Consider the following 27854-nt stretch of genomic DNA (forward strand, 5'->3'; position numbering starts at 1 on the left):
ATTTTAGACATTTTTTGACAACGTTCATCCGCAAAGAATAATAGAATAGTCGCCGCGTGACGTGAATAATATCTTCTGTTCCGCCAGCCTGCCCGAGCAGCCGAATTCCGGTAACGCCCGATGTCAATCAGCTAGGATAGCGGCGCGTAACAATATACATTTGGCGTAAAATTGACTAAAAGATCTAAAATACATTTTTATCTTACCATAGGCCTTGGGTTAAGAGAATGTTTGAAAAGTATTTGCTGTTAGATTGGTTATTTTCCTAAAGTACCAGTGTAGCATGAGGTGAGGATCATGACGTTCAATCTTTCAAGAAGTAAAGTAGTACGAAAAGCAGGGAGGTATGTTTAAACAATTGCTCTTAGATTCGTAATTTTCCTTAAATGCCAAAGTATCATGAAGTGGGAAGATTACAAGTCCTTTATTTAATTAGATCAAACCCATTACAAATTCAGTTTTCTTGGATTTGAGATTTTGCTAGAGCCTTTCAAGTAACTAAGGACCAGTGCGAACATTTCCGCCATTTTGTAAATAAATAAATAGGGAACAGCTTTAATAGTTAATCGATGGATTAATGTCACAAAAACTTATTTATTCGTGAAGCGTGTTCAATAGTTTTTATGTGTAAATAATTTTATGGAATAACTTTTGTATATACATATTTATTGTAATCGCTTTATAGTGAAAATAAAAGTCGATTATGGCAATAAAAAACATTTATTTTTCCCGTCCTGCATCTTACAATCACTTAAAGCTAGCGCCACACTAGTACGACGACCTGAAAATTAAGAAATTAATAGCTTTATCCACAGATAACAAGCGTCAGCCGTAGTGTAACACTAGCTTAACAATTCCAATTTATCGCTAAGCTAGACTTGGCGAATGCTTTCTTCAAATACTCGAATAAAGCTAATAGTCAAATCTACGTAATTAACGCATTCAAAATTACTGCACAAAGGATGTAATACATTTGCTAATCGTAGTATTTTCTGAAGCTATTGAATTCAAAATCAACAAAAGAATATATTATGTCTAGGATATTCCAAGTAACAAATTGAAATAATTTTCGTTAAAACTAAAGTCGAATGTATTGAATAAAAATTTAAACTGCAAAAAAATCATGTTCAATAAAAATATTGCCATTTTTTAATATTTTTCCCCTGGCAATACGTTATAGTTTTTATATTAACCACCTACTATAATACACATTCCCTTTTGTATTTACTATAATTTGCGGACTTTGATCGTGGAATCTTTACTCTTATATAGATATACTATAATCTACTTGGTTGCTGTACAAATGTCGTACGAACCTAGAAACCATATTCATATCCCCCATTGAGTGTGTGTATATACTATATCTACTTATTGACAATGGCGAAACTAAGATGCTTCAGATCGTGAAACATAGATGGCGCTTTTTACTAATATCACAAACGAGAAAAATATTTCTCTATATATGTATAATCGAAATAAGACATATATATCAATTACGTGTTTGAATATTCTTTATCCTTATAATTATAAGGTTTCTAAATCTAATTATAGGTTTAGGAACTTTTATAGGACCAATAAAAATCATGATCGTGTAAAAATCTAGATGTATTTATTTGATTCAGGTTCGTACAACAATTTAACGGAAAAATAAACAATTCAGACACTGCACGGTTTATTTTATTTTACTATGTCTACTGCGACATTTATATATTATATAATGGACAATTTAATACTATATGAATTGATACCAGCGTGTTATACAGCGTATAACAGATGTTAAAATCTTTGGACAAAATTAATCACAATAAAAAAAAATATATAAAAATCAAATTATATTTCAAGCTGTAATTACCTACCTCTTAACTAAAACATCACATTCTGTCTCCACTCTAGTGTTTTGTAGTGTGAGATTATATTCTATATATATGTTATATATTCCCTTACATCGTTACTATTATGGCTGAAATTACATTATCTAGACGAGAAGAAAGGACGTCTAACATGGTTTTAGTAACTGCCAATCACATGGCGAGAACCGTGCGTTATTCAATTGGATCAAATTAAAATTTAAGTAGTTTCCTCATTTTATAGCGAAAAATATATTTTAAGACTATCACACACGATTCTCACCGACGACACTAAACGAAACACAAGAATAGTCCATAATTAGATACGTTTATACAATCTGCAGACCTTCACGCGTCATGTTACAATATTCTGAACTTGAGCAATTTTTACACACTACTGACGTCACGAGCCTAACGTAAAATTAATTAGGATTATTTACTGCAAAACTGATTACTTTATACACTATTATTGTTACAGAAATCTAGATGGCGTTGACATCGGAGGAATTTACACATTTAAAAAGCATTTTTCTTTTTCAATTTATTCATCAAATTTTATTTAAAACAGTGCTCTAGCGACCCAGCCGCTTAGACAGATATTTATAATATATTGTTTGAAATTATATTAGCTTCCACAAATTGTTTAACAACGCCATCTGTTGATTAAAATGAAAACTGACAGAAGACTAATTAAAATGAAAGATGCGCACGTATGTATGTGAGATGCGACGAAGAAATTGTTATGATTCTATATAATAGTTAATATTTTATCTATCATATACCTTCGCTCTCTGACTGCTGCATCTGAAATGAAAAAGTGGCCATTGTTTAATAAAATTTCTAGTATATATGTCTGGTGGAACAATTTTGAACCGGGTAAATCCAGGGTTAAATTTATGCGATTTGTTTTGTTTTTTCTATCATAACTTGCCCGGGGCTAGATTCTAAAAGAATTGATGTTAGACAGATGGCAAGTTGGAATACCATTGTTAACATGTTGCTCAACAAAGTTCATCTGGGAGCAGCACAAAGATATTATATTTAAATTATATATTTATTGCATTTAAATTATATAAATGTAGTGTTGTTGGTATATATTACAAACTTTTGCTCACAGCACTGGCCATGAACAGTATTTCCGGAATAATAAGTAGTTTATAGTGTTATGGATTTTTTCAAAATCTACTGAACGGATTTATATGAAATTTGGTATGGAGATAGTTTAAGACCCTGGAAAGATTATAGGCTACTTTCTATCCCGGAAAACTCCTTTACGCGAGCGAAGCCGCGATCAAAAGCTAGTATTAGTATAAATAAGAGCAAGTATGCTGTTTGGAGAGTATAGTTACCTGTGGCGTGCAGTCTACATGGAGAGGTAGCCGCGCGCGGCGGAGCGGCGGCGCGCCACGAGGTAGGCCACCAGCACCACCACCACCAGCCCGCCCAGCGCGCACCCCACCGCGATGGGCACGCCGTCCGGCACGTCGCCGCCGCTGCACTCGCGCGCTGCACCACACACAACATTGTTATATGTGCATTTTATAACTGACCATATCAATTGTAAGTGCTATCTGTTACATACTATGTTTTTGTTGGAAATAAATAAAATAAAAAAACAACATCGCTACACATCATGCGCACACCACGACAACACATCATGCTTTATCCTCGAAGGGGAGGCATAGATCCAACCTGGGCACACACTCTTAGCCGTATGTGCTTGGTCACATGATATGGTTAACGACGAACTTATGCCCATGTCGAGCAAAAATTCTAAACTCCAGGCTGATACAGAGTAGAAAAACCCAATATCACCGCCCGACCCGGGATTTGAACCCGCGAACTCAGAGCGATGTTGCACCGCGTACGCAACACAACTGCACCACCGAGAAATCCAGTAAAGGATCCAATCTCATAAAAATAATTAGCTCATATCACTGTTACCCATCTAGATAAATAGCATTATTTTAGGCATAATTAATTAATCTAGTAACTAATTGTACTCTTGCTAGAATTACATCTAGCTCATTAAATATGAAACTGCCTATCCCTTTATACAAGAAAATATATTTACAAACGATAGTACACTACACGTGTGCGTCAACCAATGCAACGTCTAACTATAATAATTAATCATATAACATATTACTCATTATGACATCCACCGATAATAATGCAATTAAACTCAACTAACACAAAGTTGATGTTAGGTCAAATCGCAGTGGTACAAATAACGTATAATGCAAACTCAATGTACCTATTACTCGAACCAGCCGCACTGAAAATTGTATTCCGTGGAGTTCGAGAGCTCCGCGAAGTTACTGTGGGAGCTTCGTGCAAATAGTAGCCATAATGGAACATATTAAGTCATACGACAATAAAGAATACACAGACTACCATACGTTTTGATTACTTTAGGACTCCTTGAAACATACAGGTTTTCAATTGGTTATCGTAGACAAAAAAAGTAATGTTTGATCTAGACAAAAAATGTTTAAGTCTATTAGGGTATGTAGTATCACTATATTCTGAGTATATCAGGGTGTGCCATCACTCTACATAGGCCCAAAGGCTATTTTACTCAGTGTAATCTCCAGGCGTTTTCACACTAAAACTATTTTTTTAAGAAATCCAGAGAGCTGCAATACTCTACTATGTCAAGATATTGCCTATTATAGCTAGAAATACTTAGAAAAATACCCAAGCTTATTTATATTAGCCAACACCCACACCGAACAGTAAATCCTCTAACGCTTTCGAGCAGTGTAAACAGCGGTATCGCAGCCATCGATAAGGTCGACAAACACGCTCGCCCGTTATCGACAATGTGCTCTCGATAATACACAACATTCATTGTCAACCGTGCAGTCATTTAGCTAAATCTGTCCGTTTTCAAAACGCGTTACGTCACTTACAGCTGGTATGCTATGTACAGAAGGGGTGCATGTTTTTGCCACCAGGCGGCGCCATTTTGTTAGTGAAATTTCTAGGTTTAAAATAATTAATTACAAAATAGCACTGAGTTTTATAATAGTAAATAGCGGCGATAGCCTAGTTGGTTGCGGAACGGACTGCCGAGACGAATATCCGCAGGTTCAAATCCCAAGAGCACACACCTCTGACTTTTCTAAAAAAAAAAAGATGTGTTTATTTTTTGTGAATTATCGGTTGCTTTAACGGTGAAGGAAAACATCCTGAGAAAAGCTCCATACCTGAGAAATTCTCTATTAGGAATTTTCGAGGGTGTGTGAAGTCTACCAACCCGCACTGGGCCAACGTGGTGAACTACGGCCTAATCCCTCTCAGTAGTAGAGGAGGCCCGTGCCCAACAATGGGACAGTATATAATACAGGGCTGATATTTTTATTATTATATATTATAATAGTAGAGACAAACACAATTTGGCTAGATTGTTTGAAATTCACATTTCTTCTCCGTTCTGCTGCAGTGGAGAGCGCTATGGGAGCAATTTGGAGTATACGGAATGACATATTGTGTCATCACTAAACGGAATGAAATAGCTTTGAGAGGATTCAGCTCTACTGTGAAGTTAAAAGAAAAAATAACTTTTATACACCTATGATAAATACAGTCTGACAAGAAATGCGAGTAGATATAGAATCATGCTCAGAACGCTTACGAACTCCCATTAGAATGAAACAGACGAAAAAGTCCACAACACAAAGAACCTCTGGGCTTTTCATTAATTCATTGAATGTAATCAGTATACAAGAACTATTGCACTGCGATTTGAAACTATTTGACTAATGTCATTAATGAGTTATTGCAATACTACAGCTTGGACAAAGGCAGCTTACAAAGGCAATGAAATGCATTGATTGCATAATTTCAAGGATATAGCAACTGTCAAACTTCAGCGACAAAGCAACAATCTTATGAACATTCGCGGCGCCTCATCAGGGATCGTCTATTAATCACGTGATGTTTTAGTGACTTTTGAACCTCTCCCCGCTCCTGGTGACATTTCATGATTTATTTCCGAACCCTTCCCCTCTTTCGAGCCTCACATCATTAATGGACGACTCCGCAGCGAGTAAACTTATCATACAAATAAAACTATTTTTCGAATTTAATCGCGGTTTTTATATTAAAATTTTCTCCTGACGTTTCGAAGACTGCAGCCTTCAAACAGCAATGCGGAAGGGACTGCAGTCAACGGACGACCAACAACCTACAACGTATTTACAATATCTACCTACATTTTACAATTATACAAAATTCGCGTTAACATGATAAATCATCTCATTTATTTGTATAAAATGCGAATATTTTCGATAAAACAACGCGATATCATAATGAGCACGATGATAAATATACAAATGAACGGTGCTGATTTTAATAAGGCTATTGTGACGTCATTCGCCAGCAAATCCCTTGATATACTGTAGTTTTTATTTACACAGTTGGATGACGAGACGAGTACGTCTCTCGTCTGATGATAAGAGACTAGCGCACCTACACACATCGCGCTTATATATCTGAAAGGGTAGGCAGATGTGTAACTAAAGCAAACCATTATTCTGCATGTATGTGGTCGTCACCGAGCAGTAAGTCACGAGTACTTGTCACCAGTAATATTCTAAAGTTTACATTACTCTGAACAAACAGAGTAATTGATCGCTAAAATGTCTCACAAACCGGAAAAGCGCATACGCAGTGCTTGGCGATAAAAATAGACATTGCTTTGGTATCTACCCAGACGAATTATCTAACTACTAGTGCTTACTCAACCCAACTATACTGATCAGAAAAATAAAGAGTTACTTCAGAGATTTTTCGTTTTAAAGTTACCCATGTCAATACTATAATAATATACTATAACATTATGACTTTTTTAATTGTCCCGGTCAGCCTATACGCTGACTATTGACAAGCTTTTCAAATAGCATCAAGAGCCGGCCGAGTCAAGTTCAAGGTTAAGAACTATGATTACCTAGCCAACCATATCACCCGCTAGAGTTTTGATATTATGACAACACTTTGTAGAAACCATAACTTAAAATTGAACAAATATTGTATATTATCCCACTCAGTTGTAGAAGAGGCCCGTGCCCATTCAAGAGTGATATTAATAATAAAATATTAATCTCACAGTAGCCCATAATTGGAATTAAAAGTGACATAACCTGCCACCAGGAATGCTATAAAGATGAATTTATTTAAGGAATGTTCTGCCTGACAATGATCTAATTTCCTTGCATTTATGTGGTCTCACACGCAGACGAAGCCGCGGGCAAAGCCGAGTGTATAATATTTCACTTTGCCAGACTTCCACCATGAGTAAAACGGTTTCAAGCGCGAAGGTCAGAAGCGATGATTCCTACCAAGTTCGAGGTCAAATAGATACCACTATCAGCTGTTAAGGGTCAGTTAAGTTCATTTCGAGTTCGCATAATGAGTATTTTATCGACAATCGCTTTTGAAACGTACTAACTGAAGTCTTTCAGGTCCTGGGTGCGGACTCCAAACCCTGTGGTCCGAACTTTGTTTTTTTTTTTTAGACAACAAGATTATGCTTTATTTGAATACTAATAACCTGGGGTTGAAGCCGGTGAGATATAAAAAAGCTTTTAGACCTTATGCGGCAGGCAGGAACCCAGACGGACTACTTTGAATGTGGTAGTAGCTGACGTCTGACCGAAAGATAATGTTAAAGTTCATTCAAGTTCACGTTGGGCACCACTTTATGTAGATTTTCCTAGCACGATTTGCTTGGAACTGTATTGCCAGAGATTAGACGTTCGTCTAGTCGTAAAAAAACAATCTAAATTCTGAGCTTATTACTTTCACCGACCTTGTCTTATGATCTGGGAAATAAACAGAAAACTAATTTGCTTATAAATGTGTAACCGCCTGGATAGCGACCACCGTACGCATGGTGTAAATCCCGCCATAGTGTCTTGTCCTATGATCAGCCTGTGTATATTCAGGTTTCAAACAGGCCGGCATAATCGTATCGACTAACGAGGGATAATCATCGCTCGTCAGTCGATACTTTACTAGGACCCCACACCATTTACCATCATGCAGGGTCATCATACAGTGCCCGTATGAAAAAATGTTTGGTAGTCAACTCACCGGCGCTAAATCCACCGCCAGGCACGGAGCGGAAGGCCTCCTCCTGCAGGCGCATGAGCGTGAGCGCGCCCACCGTGGACGTGGTCTCCGACGTGAGGTTCATGCGCGTGGGCGGGGTGCAGCGGTACGAGGTCGCCAGGGGAGTCTGCCACTCCGCGCCGTGGTACAACTCCAGGGGGTCTTTGGATGCTGCAATAGCATATCAGGGATGCTCAAATTACTTGCTATTCACATAACATTTGGTCTATAATGGCAGAGAGGGAAAGTTTATGTAATTAACTCAGTATTTGGCATTTAAGGTTTTAGGGTGACGGGTGTAGGGTAGTCAGACATTTTGTTATATAAAAGTGTTGTAATAGGTGTGGCGCAAATCGTGTTGTTCCTTTGCCGACTTTGTTCTAACAATTTCGACAAACATGGCTACTGCAAAATGAGAGTTAAAATATGCAATCTATATAAAAAATATCGGTGGGAAATCTTAGCCCATATTTTCGGATAATAAATAAAAACTTAAAAACTCAATCACCAGACAAAAAACTATTATTTTTATTATTAGTAGATGGAAATACCATATTTACGTAGCTGTTGACTAAATCTGAACATACGCTATATACAAATACAGTTAAATTTTTATTACAAAAAAGTGACGAAACGATTATACTCGGCTCGGAACACAAGTCCACAGGACCAGATGGTGTCAACGCCCTGAATAGTGACTGATTGTATTGATACGGGTGATTGACATTTAATCAGTAGATTTTATAGTCACAATACAACATTAAGGTCATGAAACAAAAATATTGAATAATTCCATAATATCCAAATTAGGACCACTATATAAATCATATTTTTTTTAAGGTTATATACATTAAGTTTAATACCTATTTACTTCAACGCCGTATACATAGTATAGTATTTTGCCATCTTATGTATTAGTATCGTACTAAACATTATTATGCTCGGCTTTATATACATATATCAAGATACTGTCTTCGCGCGTGTTTACAGCTTCGAATGAGTGTAGTGTGCGTACACCATTAGACCTCTGGAACCTGCTAAGCTAACTTAAAAATATTATTAAACAGGTACTCACAAGCATTAACAAACAGCTCCGGGCTCAACGAAATAGTCAAGTTCTTGAGCCCATAGTTCTTGTTGGTGTCGTTCCTGTGGAAAACGACGGTCATGTTGTTCGTGATGTTGGTGCCGTGCACGGTCCAGTTGAGCGTTAGCCACTGGTCTGCGTCTGCGCAGCTGCCGTTCAACACAGTCGCGTTCTTCGGCACGTTCAGCAGCACATTCGCGAGGGATGTGGCTGTGAAGAAGTACATTGTTGATTTATTGTTACATAGATGAGAGGAGATGTTTAGAGTATTAACGAATATGCCTGTCGAAAATGGCGGTTTTTTTAGTTAATTTCTTTGTGCTCCGTGGCTAGTCGTATGAGACATTAAGTCTTATGATTTACCATAAATATTCATAATATGTGAATGAAAATAAGAAAGACCGGTGGTTATAATGTTATTATATGTCTGTTTTTTTCCTCGTTTTCAATTACACGTGCAGTGAAATAATTGTACCAACATTTCAAATTAAGTTATTTGAAAATTACATTAACTCTCAGATGTAATACACTATTATAATATGCTATTCTTTTAGTGACCTTGTAACTACTTTTCATAGACAAATAAATATCATATTTCCTTCGGCATTCTCTTGGCAAAGTCAGAGAACCTAAAACTAAGTTAAGACATATTATTTCTCTTGTGAAACCAACCGTTAAACATTGAGCTGAATGCCAAGATATTTTAAGTGTGTTGTTACGTCAATGGGTTGCCTTCTGACCTTTCCCGGACCCTCGGGAGGCGGTCCAATGTCGCACCGTTTGTAGGCGGGGGATGATATATCAGCTACCTAATAAATTCACTTATTAGATATTGTAACTTTGACTTTGCGGATGACTAACACCTCAGTCCGCCCCGTGAACATGAAGGCTGCTAAGTCTTCGAAACATTACAATATAAAACCGCGATAAAATCCGTAAAATAGTTTTATTTTGATGTCTAACACTCGCGTAAACATGAGAAATCAAATTTACTTAGCTTTGAACAGTTGAAAATTTACTCTCACCTTTGGGACTTCTAAAGATGTTTTTAGTAGCCTATATTTTTACAGTGAAATCCAAATATGGTGACGTGTGAATCACGGCCTTTATCCCCGAAGGGGTAGGCAGAGGCACAACTGGTGCACCTACTATGCCATGATGTTATTGAGGGCTCGATTATCGCCATGCAAACACAAATTCCAGACTCCGGACTGATACTGATTAAAAAAAATATTGCCCGACCCAGAGATCTAACCCGAGACCTCAGCACTGAAGACGTACCGTTACAACTACGCCGCTAAGATAGCCAATATAGCACATTTATATCGCGTTTATGCGTCATAATAAATGAGTTTTCAATTCATTCTCCGCGACTGCGCTTGTGTCGTCACAGCGTCTTTGACTTGCGTTATTACTGCATACGCTGGCCTTGTCTATTCGCCCAATACTATCACATTTGAATAAATCTGTGTATTTATCGACTTCGGTCTAGCGCCGTATAGTTTTTGCTGTGACAATATTAGTGTTTTCGGTTTGAAAAATATGTTTGTGATTGCAATTTCAATCAGTTATGGCGAGAGGTCCGACGGGCGAACTGACAGGTCTGGATTCTGGAATTTTAAGAGGAGGCCTACGTCCAGAACTTTATTTGACTGATTATGATCATGATGACAATTAGACTTGCCCCTAACACATTATGGAAGCGAATATAACAGCTGGGCGAAGCGCCTTTGGCTATCCTTTTACGGGTTAAAATTCGTGAATCACCTGAAATATCCTTTTTTCTACATCTTCAATAAAGTAAACTTTTAGTGAAGAAACAAAATTGTTTATATCGTCAAAAAAGTAAAGGCGATTTTAAATTTTGAATTCGTTCAAGTACTTTTGTGACTGTACAATAAAACTACAGCAATAGATCGCGCCATGCGCTTACATTAATCGGAACGTCATAGAATGTCAATTAAACCATGCTAATTGCGTACAAAAGCAAATATTATTCAGCACATATCGACATTGTACACAATGTATGTTAATAAATAACCGCTTGTTTGAATAAATGTTGAATGTCATTGATCCCAGGCGGCAACTAAGGTGAAATAACATTGCGAAAATGTTCTTAACGGTTAAAGAAAAATCGGTCAATTCGCAATTCATAAGGACTACGGGTTTTAATACAGATTCCACTAATAAGTTAATGCTGAGTTTAGAGTAGCAAGTTCTTGCAGGAATATTTGCGATATCGCGCTATCTCTTTCTCACATACGCAGCGTTATGGTCGGCGACACCCAGTGACGTCACAGTTTCCTAATACTATTATTTGACTTATTTATTAGCGTAGATTCTGTATATTCTTGTTCCATTTGATTTAATTTAGTAAAAGTAGTTAACTACCCTAGTACTAGATTTCTCAGTAAGATATGTCGTTCTCGTATATTTTTTTGTTTTCTATTTACGTTAACGATTTTAAAGACACCTCGGCTACGGCCCAGGTAACATTTTTCACCTCTGCGTACCTTCTACTTTGCTGGTGGTAGGATATATTTTATATCCACCCAGACAGCGACCACGGAACATGAGGTGTTAAAACCCGTTATAATGGCTCATGTATGTGTTTAACGTTTCCAACAGGCCGGCATTATTGTGTCGACTGCCGAAAGGCAATCTCTCATCAATCGACATTCTATTGGACCCCACACACCATCAAGTGCGGGGAGGTCACTGCCGTGCACTAAAAAAAAACTTAAGCAAAACTTATATAAATCATATCTGTACATATATTCACGAACTCTCAAATGAGTAATCTGTGAATCATCATTGTTATCATTGTGACGTGTAACACACTCCGTTAAACGCGACAAAAGCGAAAAACGAAACCACTGTTATTGAAACATCAATATGATAAAATTATTTATATAAACAAGTTCTTTGAAAACGTTGCCAGCGTATTGGCTGACCAGGAAAATATAAAACCTCGCCATGTCGAGGTAAAATGTAAGACTAATGTAAAAGCAATAGTAGCGCTCCCAAACCAGGTTTTTTTATTTATGTATTTATTTATTTATTTACAATAATATTATTAAAACTTACGCGAGACATATTAAATTAGTCAAAAACAACACGGTTTTACTCACGTATACAAAAAGTAGTCGGAATCGCCGACCAGTTTCGACCTATTAAGTAGGTCATCCTCAGGGGCGAGTGCTAAGAGGACGTCGCGTCGCGGAGGCCTCTCGATCACTCAATCACTCGATCACTTTAATTACACTTAAATTTACACTTTGTACACATGGTATATAGGTGAACTTAATGCCATGGGTATTCTCTCCCAGTCAACCTTAAGGTGGTGTAGAGAGGATGGAGGCAAGTGCATAATAAAAGAAAGTGAAAACACATAATAAGAGTAATAATAAAAAAACAATTATATTTTTTTATATCCCAGCTCAGGAAACAGTTAAGTTTATTATATCTATGAAATTTTGCAACGCAAAATGCAGTGGGCCATGGTGACATGCGCAGTGCAGTGCGACGCAGTTTATTAATAAGGATTCTGTATGATGCCACGCAGTATTTTGTAACTCAAAGTAGTAATGCTACTGAAGAGAACGGTAAATAACCTTCTCCTTTTTTTGAAGTCGGTTAAAAAGGACGATATATGCCTATAATATATGTATTATTATGTATTTGTCACATGGATTCTATCCGTACAGTGTACACCACAACTGGACTTTCTTTTTCCATTGGACATTGTCCATGCCATATGGTTGTAAGATATTGCCTCGAGTGATAAGACCGCCAATTGTACTCTATAAGTAACTATATGTCTTTTTTTCCTTACGTACATGTATACAATAAATAAATAAAAGATATTTACGGATTGCGAAGAAGGAAAAAAAACGTATTATTTTGCTAAAAATCTACCATTTCAATAACTAAAGTGTTAAAGCCCCTTCTGTTTTAAATAAAACCTCAGCAAGTCAACCGAACAGATCTAACCACGTAAGCCATTGTCTCCGTGGTAACAGCTACACTTGCAGTTTTCTATTGTGCTCATTTTTTACCCGCCATTGTTACTTTGTTAGGTTATCTGTGTTAAGTATCGAAATAGCGCGAAGTCTTGTAGTGTTAATTAATTACATTAGTAATTATGGGTAAGACTATATTGTATTTTGACATAACAAACACACCACAGCGATGGTATGTTTACTTGTGGTCTGTTTCTCATATGTGAGAGTTCGCCTGGGTAGGTACCACCGCCGTGTCTATTTCTGGGTCAAGCAGCAGCGTGTAGTCCCTGTTATGTTCCGGTTTGAAGGACATTGTAGCCAGTATAACTACTGGACATAATAAGATTTAACATCTCATGTCTCAGGATGGCGGGCGCAGTGGAATACCAAACTACACTTTGTAATTCAAGGTGTTGGATGGTGTTTCTACTGTCTATGAGCGGTTGTATCATTTAATGCAATAAAAAAAAATGTAGGGTTGCGGACGCAATACAACTACGCCATCAAGACAGTCTGTATTAAAATAAAACTATCTTAGATTTTATCGCGGATTTTTATATTATAATTATTTCTCGACGTTTCGAAGACTGCAGCCTTCATGGTCACGGGTTGGACTGAGATGTTGTACGAAAAGTCAAAGTTACAACATCTACCTACATTTTACAATTAAGATACAAAATTCGCGTAAACATAAGAAAAAAATCTCATTTATTTATATAAAACTGTTTTTAAGTCGAGTTTACCGCTTCTTAGCCACACCAGTCCCATCACTACATAAGCCAGGTTACTCCATAAACTTCCCCATGAAAATGAGATAACCATCATAAAATAAACCCAGCTAAATGACTTTCACCTGACTAATAAACATGTCGGATCTCTGCTCGTTCAGAACCCTGTCCTTTAACGCAATGAGTCAAACGACCGAGCAATTTTAGCTCTCACAAACTGATTCAGCACGTCCGGTTATACATTGTAGATCACTAGAACACGATGCGAGGAAAAACATCCAATATAAATAATTTAAAAGAGTATTTTAACCGACTTTAAAGAAAGAGGATGTCATCACCGACTCTTTTTTGGTTTAAAGTGGTTTTTGAAGGTGGTTTATTTTTTTATCAAAAGGTTTTCTTTGCTTATACATATAAAACGCAATGGCAAACTGCAGTAAACATCCCATATTCAAATGTAAAACGAAATTCATCCTTAAATACTATCACGAAAACGTGGCTATGTTAAAAATTCCAATTAATAATAATATATTTCTTATTATCAAGACGTATTAAAAAAAAACTCCACCACTTTGATGGTAGAAGCACCTGTTACCTACAGTATATAAACCACTTGGCACTTTACTACCAACGGTGGTACAACGCCTAACTTTGTTACGCCCATAAGGAAAACCATCTGTGCAGTTCAACGTGACCAAAACAAGTGCAATTCTCTTGCAATACCACGTACAAATTGCACAACTATCAATTTCCTGCATCGCATCATGAGAATAAAGATGACGTACACCAGTTTCACTGTTAATCCAAAGATACGTAACAGGCAATAATCCTCAAAAACACAAATGAAATTTTCGCAATTTCGTTTACCTGGACAACATACTGATTCTAGTTATTTTGATTTAAATACTGGACCAATTTTGAAAAAAAAATTATGTGACCAGTCTGGAAGTATATTCTTTCAAATGAAAAAAATATTTTTCCAAATCGGTTCATAAATGAGTAAGTTCTAAGGAAACAAACATAAAAAGAAAAAGAAACGTTGAATAAAAAAACCTCCCTTTTTTGAAGTCTTCTAGAAATAGCAAATCTTATTAACAAAAACGATTATTTTTTACATAGACATATAGCTCTTATCCTCAAAGGATAGGCAGAAGTGTGAAAAATGAATCTAGACACTTATCTTCGTCCCATAGTGTCAAGAAACCCATTGCTATATCAAGCACAGATTCGATTTTCTCGCAATAAAGACGTTTATCAAACTCCAACGTCAATTTTCGTCACTTAACCTAACCAGGTGGACTCTCACATCATATTATGAAATATCTACCATCAGTAAATGGAATCATGGGATCAAACAAAACTTCAGCAGCTTAACCTAACCATTAAACCAATGAAGTGATTAAATATATCCTACCCTATAATTCATGCAATAGTGTATATTGAATAAAGAGGTTACTTGATAAACATTTGCATTGATAAAAACTCACCAACGTTATCGACAATTAGTTCAATGATTCAGACGTGACCGATAGCGGTGAAACTCTACTAGTAAAGAAGTGCGGAGCTGAGAAATGGTACACTGTAGATTCGAATTATACGGGCCCTGACATAGCTGGCGCCCCATCTGAGGCAATTCTTATGCGCTCGGTCTCCACACCAAATTCACGCCCATGCATGGGGGCACATTTGCCGCGACTTTAGGCGCACAGCTCGTGCGTATGCCTGTTGGTTGCTAAATTCACATTGAGGTCGATCTAAGGGTTCGTGAACATTTCCCTTCCCTTCCTTCCAACCATCCTAGTAACTCCTCTTCCTTCCCCTTCTCTTCCTTCCCTCCATCCCCTCCCCTCTTCCTCCCGGGCCCTAAGACCGCCTAGCTAAAGGCTACCAAACCTCCAGTGATAGCGGTAGGGCCCACCAACTCATCAGGGGCAGCCGTGGTTGCTAAGCCGGGGGATCGCCTGTACACCATTAGCGGGGTACCCCCGGTGACAACCACGGCAGTTACCCAAAAAAAAAAAAAAAACATAGCTGGCGAGATTTGGATGTTTTTGTCTGCTTACCCCTAAAACGAAATAAGTCGTGATGGTGAATTCATGAGACTTCTTGCCTCGCCTGACAAATGCAGTAGCATGCGCTACATACAATACGTTCTGTTCCCCCCGAGGCAATTGTTGTGCTCTCAGTCTCCACACCAAACGAACGCCCATGCATGGAAAGACATTAAGTCAAAGCCCTAGGCACATAGAAAAATGTGTATACCTCATGGTTGCCAATTCACATTAAATGGCTATGAGGACTTGCGAACATATTCTGGTCTTCTCCCTTCCTCCCATTCCAAGAGGTTTCTTTATCCATCCCCCACACTTCCTGCCCCAGCTATCGCTTCCCAACTTTCCTCCAGGTTCCAGCAGTCGTTAAGCCGGGATATTCCAATATCCCATTCACAGTTTTTTCCCAAAGTTGACGGCGGGGTCCGATACAAAAAAAAAATACTTTCCATAATTTCACTAGCAAGCGGTCGTCCCGTTATTCCGCTTTACTAATAATATTAAATAAAAAATAAAACGCTAACAATGTATTCATAAGTTTATCACATGACTCAATGTATGGAACTGCGACGGAACTGATAGCCTCAAAAACCGAGTACCGTCAGAATAACTGTGATACCTATTTGTGTCCATCAGTTCTCGTGCATCGCTCGCGGTCGGTACGAATGTACTCAAACCTACATATTTGACTGTAGTGATGGAAGAACATTGATATAACTTCTGATTGCAGCAGATCGTTTCGAAAATTTCAAGTATTCAGAGATAATACAAACACAACATCACGCCCGAAGGCGTATGCAGAGGCGCAACCATGGCACCCACTTTTCGCCATGTATATTCCATCCCATGATGTGATAGTAAGCGAGTCTGTCTCCATATCGTACACAAATTCCAGACCCCAGGCGAGACTAAGCAGAAAAATCCAATACTAAATAACCCGAATTCGAACCCAGGATCTCAGAGCGATGACGTACTGCGCCCTCAATATAACAACGCCACCAGTCACACAGTATCGACGTTTCAAAGACTTTGCAGCCTTCATGGTCACGGGGGGGACTGAGGTGTTCATCCGCAAAGTCAAAGTTACAATATCAGTCGGGAGAAAACTAAAATAATTAAAACCGCGATAAAATCCGAAAAATAGTTAAATTTCAATGTCTAACATTCGCGTAAACATAAGAAAGTCATTAAGCTAAGATGTAGTTTAAGAGCTTGTTCTCTACTGAATCGGCGTTGTTTAATAAACAATATGTCAAAATCATAATATAAAAACCGCAATAAAATCGGAAAAATTGTTTTAATGTATCACACTCGCGTAAACATAAGAAATCAATATGTTTTATTTTAAAGTGTAATTTTTATGATTGCACGACTTCCGCCGAGAGGTCACCTTCATTGCGGTCTGGGCTCGAATAAATTTACCGAATATTCAACTCAAACTAATTTTTAAACATCTACCTGGTTTCTGAATTTATTATAATACCATTTTCGCATAACTTTATTGACTGATTTGGGAATTAGAGTTAAAACATAGAAGTCTTATGGTTCAAAGCCCATGTAGTATATCAATAAAACCAAATATCAATAGATAACATATAGATAATATTATATTCATAATTTATTATAGATACCTCATTCAGATTTGCTTTGCATTACTCCCCCCCCCCTCTATAAATTTCTCAAAATTTGTTTAGGTTATATTTCTTGGCATTTCACATACGACATCAAAAATTACATCAAAATCCGTTCAGCGGTTCACATAATAAGCGAATAAATTAACAAACTAGGATTTAATATGTTAATCAGATTAAAAATATGAGTTGCATAACGGCTCACGTAACCAGAAGCCCTTTAAAAACTAACGTAGAAGTTATATTAGCGTTTCTAACTAATTCATTACTTGAAATCTCTTCCAAGCCATTTTTATGCCATATTTTACATTGAAACGGCAACATTTTTCACATGAAACTGACATACGAGTATGCATCATATTTTTTCTTGCTTACATGGAAATTTTAATACTATGTAACAGGCCAAACTAGACAAAGCCGGTATTTTAGAGACCAGTACACAAAATAATCCAATCTCTTTCCCGTCTTAGAAAATCTTGCAAACACATATAAAGCCGATAACCCCGAAGAGGTGGGCAGGGATGCAATCACCGCATCCATATTCGTTATGTGTGGTCCATGACCCACGATGTGATAGGGGACGAGTCTATCACCATACTACGCACTAATTCCATACTTTGGGCTGATATTGAGCAGAAAAACTATCACTTTGCCCGACCCGGGAATCGAATCCGAGACCCCAAAGTGATGTTGTACTGCGCAAGTTATACAACTACGCCTCTAAAGCTGTCAGGGAATCTTAGCCAACAATATTCGTCAGTTTCTATATCACTGAACGATGATGCCGGTAGACTTCTTCCCTGTTGGTAGACACGCCTTCCCAACACCTCATTCACACCCTTATAAAATAAACTGCGTGGGTTTTGCACTGAGCTTGTCACATTAACGCGTTTCGGGTGTTATCACAAAAAAAAACATAATTTACTCAGAAATTTGAGGAAATATTAAAGGCCGTTTTTAATAAACGTTCCAATTTTAAACGTCGACCCGATACCGAGAATAAGCCAATCAAAATAAGTTATTATTAAATGTCAAAATAAAATTTTATCTGATTGGTCCATTACACGACAGACCAAAAAAAACGATTGCAATTGTTTCTTAAAAACGGCTGCAATTCGTTATCGGCATTGAGGTAGATATATTCTATAGACACGAACGTCCATATAAACTATTTGTTCAAAATCTGAACTAAAATGGCAAGTAAAACGAAACTACTATAACCTATTTATTCACTTGCACAACTAATTTTACTTATTTGACTAATATTTTTGACTCAAATTCAGGTTTACACTTAGACTCGAGTTCTTATATCATGAGCGCCAATCCGTACACAACCACAAACTCTAAATTGCCCATACTAAAGTTAGTTTGAATGGATTGCAGTTCAATTCAGTAAAACACAGAAAATGTTCGGAACGTCAAAACTAGTACGTACTACGTATATATCGATGGTTGTCGACATTTAAAATACCAAACTTTTCTTCAAGAAAAATTCAGATGCTGGCTACGGGTATCATGCACATTGCACGTGCTATATCATTTATATTTCCAGAGTGCTATTCAGTCGTACAATGAATGGTCTGTCGTTTATCAACAAGGGGGCGTGTTGTTCGTACGTCACGTTTTATATTTCCAGTTAATTTCACAGTCCTGAGCTGCCTTGAATAGATAACACTGGCCCTGATAGAGTCTAGTCTAAATACTTCTATGTCCGGTAAATGGAAATAGACTATGTCCTTCCGGGACTAATATAGCTGTAATAGAGGAGGCCTGTGCCCAGCAGTGGGACAGTATATAATACAGGGCTATTAATATAGCGGGCCTGGGCGCCGGGAGGGGGTCCGTAACAAATCACAGTAAAAAAAACTGAATGACAATGGAAACTGTCGACCACAGAGGTTTTATTATGGTTTAGCAAATACAAATACATTTGAGTAAAAAAATAATGTTATGTAGTATCTACTATAATGTATAGATTTCAGTTGCACCTCCCTAGAAACAATCTTGGCGGCGCTAATGATAGCAGGCGAAAATATTTAAGTTATTGCAATTGGATTATGTGACAGGTATGCCGCTCGCCTGATGGTAAGAGATACGATCGCCCATACAGTAGCAACACTATACAGAAGTCTGAATTACTAAGTAGCTACTGCGTGGTATTCCACTGCGTTCTTCACCCGAAGACATGATATGTTAAGTCTCATAATGGCCAGTAATAACGGCCACAATGTCCTTCACAAGAACACAACGTTGCTAGCACGCTGCTTAGCGGAAGAAATAGATATTTCGTTGATACCTATACAGACGGCCCCTCCCATAAGACCTACCACCAAAATGTGGGTTTCTGGCTACCCATGAAAATGGTAAAAGCCGTGATATGTGTTCGTTATCGGGTACCCCCACCAACGTTTGTACTGATTTATTAAACAGTTAATATTGTTATCAATGGCCGATTCCGAATATCGTGTTAATGGGGCCTTGGAAATATTTTTAGTTTCATTTCCTGCTTTGTGGAACCGTATTTGCATTTCAATTTATTCATTAGACATGCTGATTTTGATATAATTTTTTAAATGATGAATAAAATTGCGAGAAACATATACGGTATACCAAAAGGATTGAAATGAAGTAAAATAATAATTTAATTGAACCTGTAAAATGTTATACATTATTTAGATTCCGTCAATATTAACTCTACCACCAGTTCAGAAAGCAGTTCTCACCAGAGAAGAACAGGCAAGAGACTGGTTTATTAACCAACTTCAAAAATAGAAGGTTATCAATCCGACATATATATTTTTTATTGTTTAGTACCTCAGTACTCAGTCATTTATTAACCAATTTGGAAGAATCTTTTTTTTTATTGAAAAGCGTATATTTTTATACTTCCAGATTTGTCACGTACATTTTTTTAAAAACGGTCCAGTTTTGATTTTTAACCTAAAATGTTTGAAGTAAGTATATCGTCCAAGTAAACAATATGCTGTACTGACTGCCAATCTTCGCTAGTTGGAGAGGCACTACAAGAAGAAGTAACAATATGGCGAATTTTGCTTTCCTGTGACTTTTTCAATTGCGTTTTAATTATTATAATGTCCACCACATAGCAAAAATTAATCCCTTCTTAGTGTAAAAGATATGATAGGCAATATATGGGCATAAAAAAACATAGAATAAAGTGCTGATTTAAAATATATACGAAACTTAATGTCGCAAGTGGAACTTCTATTATGTCCACGTATAACCAACTGATCCTATTCGATGTATTTTATTATCTACATATAAAAATCCAGTAAATATGATATTAAAATTCAAACAATATGATGGGATGAGATAAATAATACGCATAACTACACGGACCAAGTTATTTGAACTGTCGTACTAATAAGAATGTTCAGTACTCAACCTCCTCCGAGTAAGCGACCTTGAACAATCACTTCATACTTTCCCGGCACACGAGTTAAAAGGGGGAATATGTAAAGATGTAACCAGCTTAAGGATGACGGTCGGTAACAATGGACATTCCTAACCAGTTCTATTATATTATGGTCATTTGGACAGCATCAAACATATTCGACTACGAGATTCGAAGTGAGTCACGTCTACGCAGTACTGATTGCACTTACAGCCATGAACCGGAATATAATCTAGGATAACTTGGAGCCAATCCAGAGTTCGATGCGCACTGCGTCTATGTCAAGGTCAACAATGGAATAAACAGCTACATTCAATGTATCGATGGTTGAAACCCTAATTGGCTTAAGCGACATTCTATTTTATACATGTTTAATATCAGCACTTTTACCTATGTCGTTTTAAACTACAGTGAAAACCGGTTATAGCGACATCGAAGGGATCACCGAATCTGGATGCTATATCCGATGGTCGTTATAAACGAAACGATTTTTATATGCATTTGTTTAAAGAGACCTTACTATTGTGTCGTTATAACCGATGCGTCGCTATAACCGGAGTCGTAATAACCGGTTTCTACTGTAGTTAAAATTTATCAAAAAAAAATGTCGTTTAAGACAATGAGCCTTTCAACCGTAGATATAGTAAATTAAACTGTGTTTAGATCATGGATTTATTCATTATACGATGTCATTTTGCCGCTCTGAAGTAACCTACCCTGCCTTCGACGGATACCATAACCCTAATCTGACAAAAAAGCGATGCAGCTCAATGCAGTGACTCAATAATATAGAACATACGTAATGCATCTGATAAAACAATCTAAATCTTAAATTAATCTAGTAAATGCCGTTCTTAAAGGACACTGCTCTTCATATAGCCCGTCCAGGCAATCCGGGTTTTGGTGACCGAAGTCATTTCAAACAGTCATCGGAATGGAATTTCATTCAATAATTATTTAAAAGATACAACGTTGGCAATAAACGATCTCGATCTCAATCTTTGATCCGATACCGAGATAAATCCAATCAAAATAAGTCACTTAAACAACCATGTTAAAATAACCTTTGTTCTTATTGGTCAATTTTTGCGATAGATCGAAAAAAGCGATTGGGATCGTTCTTTAAAAATAAAACGGCCGCTGGGATACACTGTTCTTATATGATGTGTCAGAAAAAAAAACATACTAACTCGTTACTAAGTGTACAATAAAAGAAATAACAACTCACCACTCTCCACTACTTTGGTGTAAGTGACGTTGAGCTGAGCGGCGAACTGGACCATGATACACGTCACATTGGTCTTCTCATCACTGTACGTCCAGTTTCCCTGCTCCGGCGCAGGGAGGGGCCCTGGCGCGGGAGTCGGCGGGACCGGAGCGGGAGTCGGCGGGACCGGAGTGGGGGTTGGCGGCGCGGGTGTCGTTTTCTCGGTTGTCGTAGTTGGGGGAGGCGTGGTTGTGGTGGTAGTTGTTGGTTTTGGTGATGGTGACGGGGCGTCTGTGGTCGGCTCTGGTTCGTGCGTCGTCGGGACCTCTGTCGTCTTCTTTTCGACGTCTTCTGAAGCTGGTACTACAGAGCTAACGAGGGCTGACGGTAATGGCGATTTCTGCAGGTCTATAACGACTGGCTTCGGAGGTGGTTCGACGACATCGCTGTGACCTGGAACAATGGATTTACACAGATTTTAGCAATGTTTTTACTGTTTTCAATAATAAGTGATTAGATGACAACATTGTAAATCGTGCGCGTTGAGGCACCTCTCTGCGGTCTTGGGACCAGCCAGTGTTGTTTGGCTTTCTCCTCAGCACGACTATCATCCCGGAGTTTGGAATATATATTTTTATTTCTCAATAATTTCAAATTTACTAGCATTACATATTTATAATGACCCCAAGGACACTCGGAGAAGGGAAATCAAAATCCACATCATTTCCTTGTTTTCAAATAACGCCTTACTACTTATTTATTATTATTATTTATTAACACTTTGTACACATGGTATACAGGCGGACTTAATGCCATGGGCATTCTCTCCCAGTCAACTTATAAGTTATACTAAAATACACAATACAGAGAATTGTAAAATGAGTAGGTATTTTTTTCTTAATTCCATGAATACTATTAAAATACTATCCTACAGATATTAATGTATGAATTGAGTGGATATTTTATAAAAGTTAACACGTTAATAATGACATAATAAAAATAATACTTTATCAAAGACACAGTAATTACAATATGGTAATATGGTACAACCTCCTGAACTAGGTTCCAATACTTGTATGTCAAGAGACAGCTCCTTCCTTATATCTTAACAGCTGAATGTATTTGGATGAAATTCAATAGATAGACTAAGTTCTTGATCATTTCAGTCTATAAAAATACAAAGGCCTGTATAATACAGTGATGTTATAATTATGATAAATTAACCATGAGGCTACCAAGCGACTTCTCTTGTCTTTCAAATGTATAAAAAAGTAATATTATGCAAATTACCTACTTAAAAATCTTATCTTCAGGCAACTGAGCTAAGGAGCTGTCGAAGACTTATGTGTCAAATATTACCATACAACAAATAACAAAATGGAGTGGACATTCTTTATTAGAAATTGCAAATTGATTGTTATGTAGATATAAAGTGATGTTTGTATATGACTAGGGCCTTCAATGTTAAATTTACTTTCTGTATTACTAATTTTATGAGACCTACTTTCACCATTAAATAGAATATGCTTAGTACCTGTAACTAACTTACAAGTATTCTATAACAGCATAGCAAAATGGCCCAACTGTACCTCATGATGGTGGAAATTAACTAGAGTCCAATAGAATGTCGACTGACAAGTGATGATTACTTCTCATCAGTCGATACAATTATTAGAACCACACTCATGCGAGCCACTACGACATTTTTCTATTCATCCAATTTACTACTATCTATCTCCAACTGATATTTAAAAGTACTGATAATTACAGATGGGTGTAAACCGAAAAAAACCATTTGTAATAATATGTAATATAATAAAAACAAACAGGTTATTTAGAATTTAAAAATAACATGGCTTAGACTGGATTTTTAATTTATGGATTAAATTTAAATATACCAGTATTTTTTTAATTAACTTGAGACTTGAGTGTGGTTAGTTATATTAATATAGTTTGAGACTTTTAATAAATGTAAAAAATTGTTTTTGAGAGACACAATCTTTATCATTTACACTTTAAATTGATAATACACATTAAGCACGAAACAGAGGGTTATTTGAAGAATACATTTACATATTTGAATATTCCCAAACTATTAGGCCAAGTTTGGCAGTCAAGCATCTTTATTTAACATTATTAATATTTAATAATAAATATTCCAACAGTCTAGCAAATTTGTGACATAAAGACATAAGGGTATTTGGCTTATACAAGCATGCCAACTAGATTTCATTGCACCTGATGGTCAATGGAGTGGCATCCACATAAAGTATTGACTGGTTAGTTGATTACCCTTTGCCAGTCACAGTAATGTTGGCCTGTTTGGAAATTAATTACAAATGTTAATTATAAACCATGAATTAACTACTAACCTACAGACCCAAAACAAATATATGTGGATCACCCATGTAATTAATAATAAAAATAAAAAGTGTGTTCCGTTCCAGGATCAGGCTGTGTATATGCAGTTCCAACAGGCTGGCATAATTGTGTTGACTGTCGAGGGTTAATCATCTCTCGACAGTCAACATTCTATTGGATCTGACTCCACTTACCATCAGGTGCAGTGTGATCATATCACCAAGTTTTTATAAAAAAAAAAACAATAAAGTCTTGGTCCATCCAAGGCTCATTTTTTGATCAAGAATCAAAACCTCCATATAATTCAAAATTAAACTATTTAACGGATTTTATTGCGGTTTTAATATTTTACTTTTCTCCTGATGTTTCGAAGACTTTGCAGCCTTCACGGTCACGGGTGAGACATATAATTTTCACCAAGGGGTCAGTAGCATACATCCATTTTCATTGTTTGTGTCCTTGCCCTTCGCTGGTGGCCAATTTAAGTCTTATGCAGGTAATTAATCAAAGTCAACATTATTCATAATTATATTTTTTTATTTTAAGTTTTAACTGCTTGTAAGGCTACCTGAGTAATAAAACGTTTTTTTATTTTGTGTTAATAAAAATGTACTTTTAATGAATGTTTGTGTTTGTTCTTATTTCTTTAACATAGATCTTCATAATAAATTTATGAACTCTAATATCTTAATAACAAATAAATTATATTTCTATATACATGTAACCTGAGTTACTGAAAATAGGTAACAAATTTCTAAGGGGTTTGACGTCCAGGTGTATTAATTGATAATCTATTTACATGTTTGCCTACTGCTGCTTATGTATTTGGAGCTTTGATGTAGATATGGATAAAATACTACAAAAACATGGATTTGCGAACATAAGTTTGAAAGTGACCAAGGTTTTCTCCCAAATAACAATACAACCTCGTATTACAAAGAAACTCAGCTTAGTTATAAATCAAATAAATTACTTAGACATAACCCACAGATCCTCACCTTAATTAGCTTTATTTTCCTTGGTCTGAGTCTAGATCAAGTAAGTACTGATAAGGCCATTGTGCATGTCAATTTTCCTATTCGAGCCAGAAGCCCCCTTGACGAACACAAGCACCCAACAGCCGACGCCGCTAGGGCAACTAAACGTCTAAATGACCTTAAACCTAATATAATCACATAAGCCTGAATTTACCTGCGCTCGCAACTGAATCCTGTTTCATTTTACCAATAACTTAATTATGTACCAATACGACGCATATTATAACCATTAATAACGGTTATTCTGCATTTTTTTCTAGAAAAACCAATTGGAAGGTAGTATGCTACTAACCTACCATCTTTTTGTGTCTAATTGCGCAAGAAGCATTCAATCACGACAACAAAGCGCATGAACGAGTGCTCACCACACCACCGGGCCCGACTATACAGATAAAAACCAACAAAGAACGCTTGCTAATCAAAAATGAATAGCTTAAAACTCAACTCACCGATGTTCCAACAGCTGTATAGCACGGCAAACAACAAATAAAACCTTAAACGAGACATTTTATAATACTGCGATTTGGATAAAATTGCTTACGGTACGCGAACAAACACAAAGTGGCAAACAAACTATACACTCAGAGATACTCAGGTTGCAAAGAAATGTCCACGAATGACGGAATGAACGGATGACTAGAAAATGTCAGTTACGACCAGCTGAGTGGTGTTGTCAGACTATAAGATCAAAATCTACTACGAAATTCTATGGGTAACAAATCTTTTGATGCTTGCTGATTTTACGTATTAGTATTTATAATAGGTTACTCTTGAACATGTTTATTACCTCATTTAGTGAAGTATATATAATCAAAAGTAAGTAAATTTAAAGTATATATATTAAGCTAAACTGAGAAAAGCTGTATGGCTTTCCTCAGTTTATTAAGTTTTCACTAATAATAAGAATTTATTAGTGTTGAAAACTCAATGATTTAAAAATCAATAAAAAAGAAAACCGTCAATATGTGTTAAAACCTACCATTTTTCATGAAACTATTCTTGGTAACCCTATTCTACATAAGTTTCGCTAATAATTTTTCTCTATTATTCAGTTTATTTCACTTTTTGAAGATTTTAAATTGTATTTTGAAGAGAATACTAAAGTGGAACAGTGGTTTACAGTCTACGGACTTGGTCACTAGATCATGGAGGCGAAAAAATAAATAAATATGTAGTGAATTGAGCAAAAATCATATTATTATGTAAAATATAATATACCAATTAAATGATAAATTAATTAAATGGCAACATTGTATGTTTTGGTGTTGGCAACCATGTATTATTCACTTAGAGGGTTCGTTCTCTTTCATTCTACCTAGTGTGATATATTCATGTCCAAAAGAGACAAAAAATAAAAACTACCAACATAATAATATAGGAGACGCGGGAAAAAATTTAGAAACGAAATGTAGGTAATCTTCTCTTTGAGACTTGAGTCCATCTCAGTTACTGAGTGATCGCAAAACCTTAAAAGATAAACCATAGGAACTAGATAGGAACTATTAATTATTTTATTCCTTATTATATAAATTATTATTTTATAGAATCTCTTGGCAAATGCGGCTTTCACCCGAGCGATTAGAACCATTAATGCATTAATGAGGTACATGCCAAAACAGATATTTTGGCATGTAAGTGGAGGGAATTGGTAAAGATTTTGTTATTTATTCTCTGTTACACCTAATAATTAGTATTTAATAATTTTAAGTTTTATTTTGTTCAATGTTTTTAATAATGTTTATGATTGTTTTGTTTTTTCTTTTATAATTGTTTTTTTTATTTTAAATTAATGATAGTTACCCCACATCGTCGCATTGGAATAGTTCTGTAATGACTGTGTGTGAGAGAAAAATAAAAATAAAAAATGAAATTAGGGTAAAAATCACCTACAAACAAAGTATTATTGAATAAAAACTTAACTTTTAAACCGATATAGCATGAAATAGGTAGGTAAGTAGGTACACAATAAAAGTATGTACGATTTATTTTATTATTTATTTGAGTTTCACACAAGACATTAACACTTATTTAAAACAGCCAACGACATGTTACAACATCAATAAAGTAATACTTACGTTTTATTTACAATAAATTAATAAACTTACCAATTAAATATGTTGAACTATCAAAAATGCTTAGGATAACGTGGGCAGTCGGAAAAAATGTAAAACATTACAATCTAAAGATAAAATAGGCATCAATAAACATTTAAATAAACTATCAATAAATTACCACGCATTAAGTAACATTTAATAATTGAAATCTCTTAACATTATAAGTAAGGTTGGTGGCTCCCTTCTGTCTAAATGGCTATTAAAGCTGTCCTAGGATTAGAACACCCATAACTGCAAGAAGACGGATATGCCCCG

General features: G+C 36.4%; 1 protein-coding gene across 2 annotated transcripts; it reads right to left on the reverse strand.

The window, feature by feature from the left end:
- Positions 1–701: 701 nt before the first annotated feature.
- Positions 702–26164, reverse strand: LOC115445322 (lysosome-associated membrane glycoprotein 1). 2 transcript variants are annotated; one of them, XM_037441666.1, is made up of 7 exons: positions 25935–26164; positions 22109–22540; positions 9040–9261; positions 7947–8135; positions 3197–3353; positions 2630–2651; positions 702–781 (listed from the first exon to the last, which is right to left on the reverse strand). In XM_037441666.1, exons 1-5 carry the CDS (start codon positions 25990–25992, stop codon positions 3211–3213), a joined length of 1044 nt encoding a protein of 347 aa, XP_037297563.1. In that variant the 5' UTR covers positions 25993–26164; the 3' UTR covers positions 702–781; positions 2630–2651; positions 3197–3210. The 2 variants fall into 2 exon arrangements, with proteins under 2 accessions (XP_037297563.1, XP_030027407.2); XM_030171547.2 differs by lacking the exon at positions 702–781 and having other exon boundaries at positions 1588–2651.
- Positions 26165–27854: the final 1690 nt, after the last annotated feature.

Source organism: Manduca sexta, chromosome 23 (assembly GCF_014839805.1).
Source record: "Manduca sexta isolate Smith_Timp_Sample1 chromosome 23, JHU_Msex_v1.0, whole genome shotgun sequence".
Lineage (NCBI taxonomy): Eukaryota > Metazoa > Arthropoda > Insecta > Lepidoptera > Sphingidae > Manduca > Manduca sexta.

Coding starts and splice junctions, on each gene's coding strand:
- LOC115445322 (XM_037441666.1), bottom strand. CDS start 25,992: ATGTCTCGTTTAAGGTTTTATTTGTTGTTTGCCGTGCTATACAGCTGT. Junction 22,541..25,934: donor ATACAGCTGTTGGAACATCG/GTGAGTTGAGTT, acceptor CCATTGTTCCAG/GTCACAGCGATGTCGTCGAA. Junction 9,262..22,108: donor CACCAAAGTAGTGGAGAGTG/GTGAGTTGTTAT, acceptor ACTTCTTCACAG/CCACATCCCTCGCGAATGTG.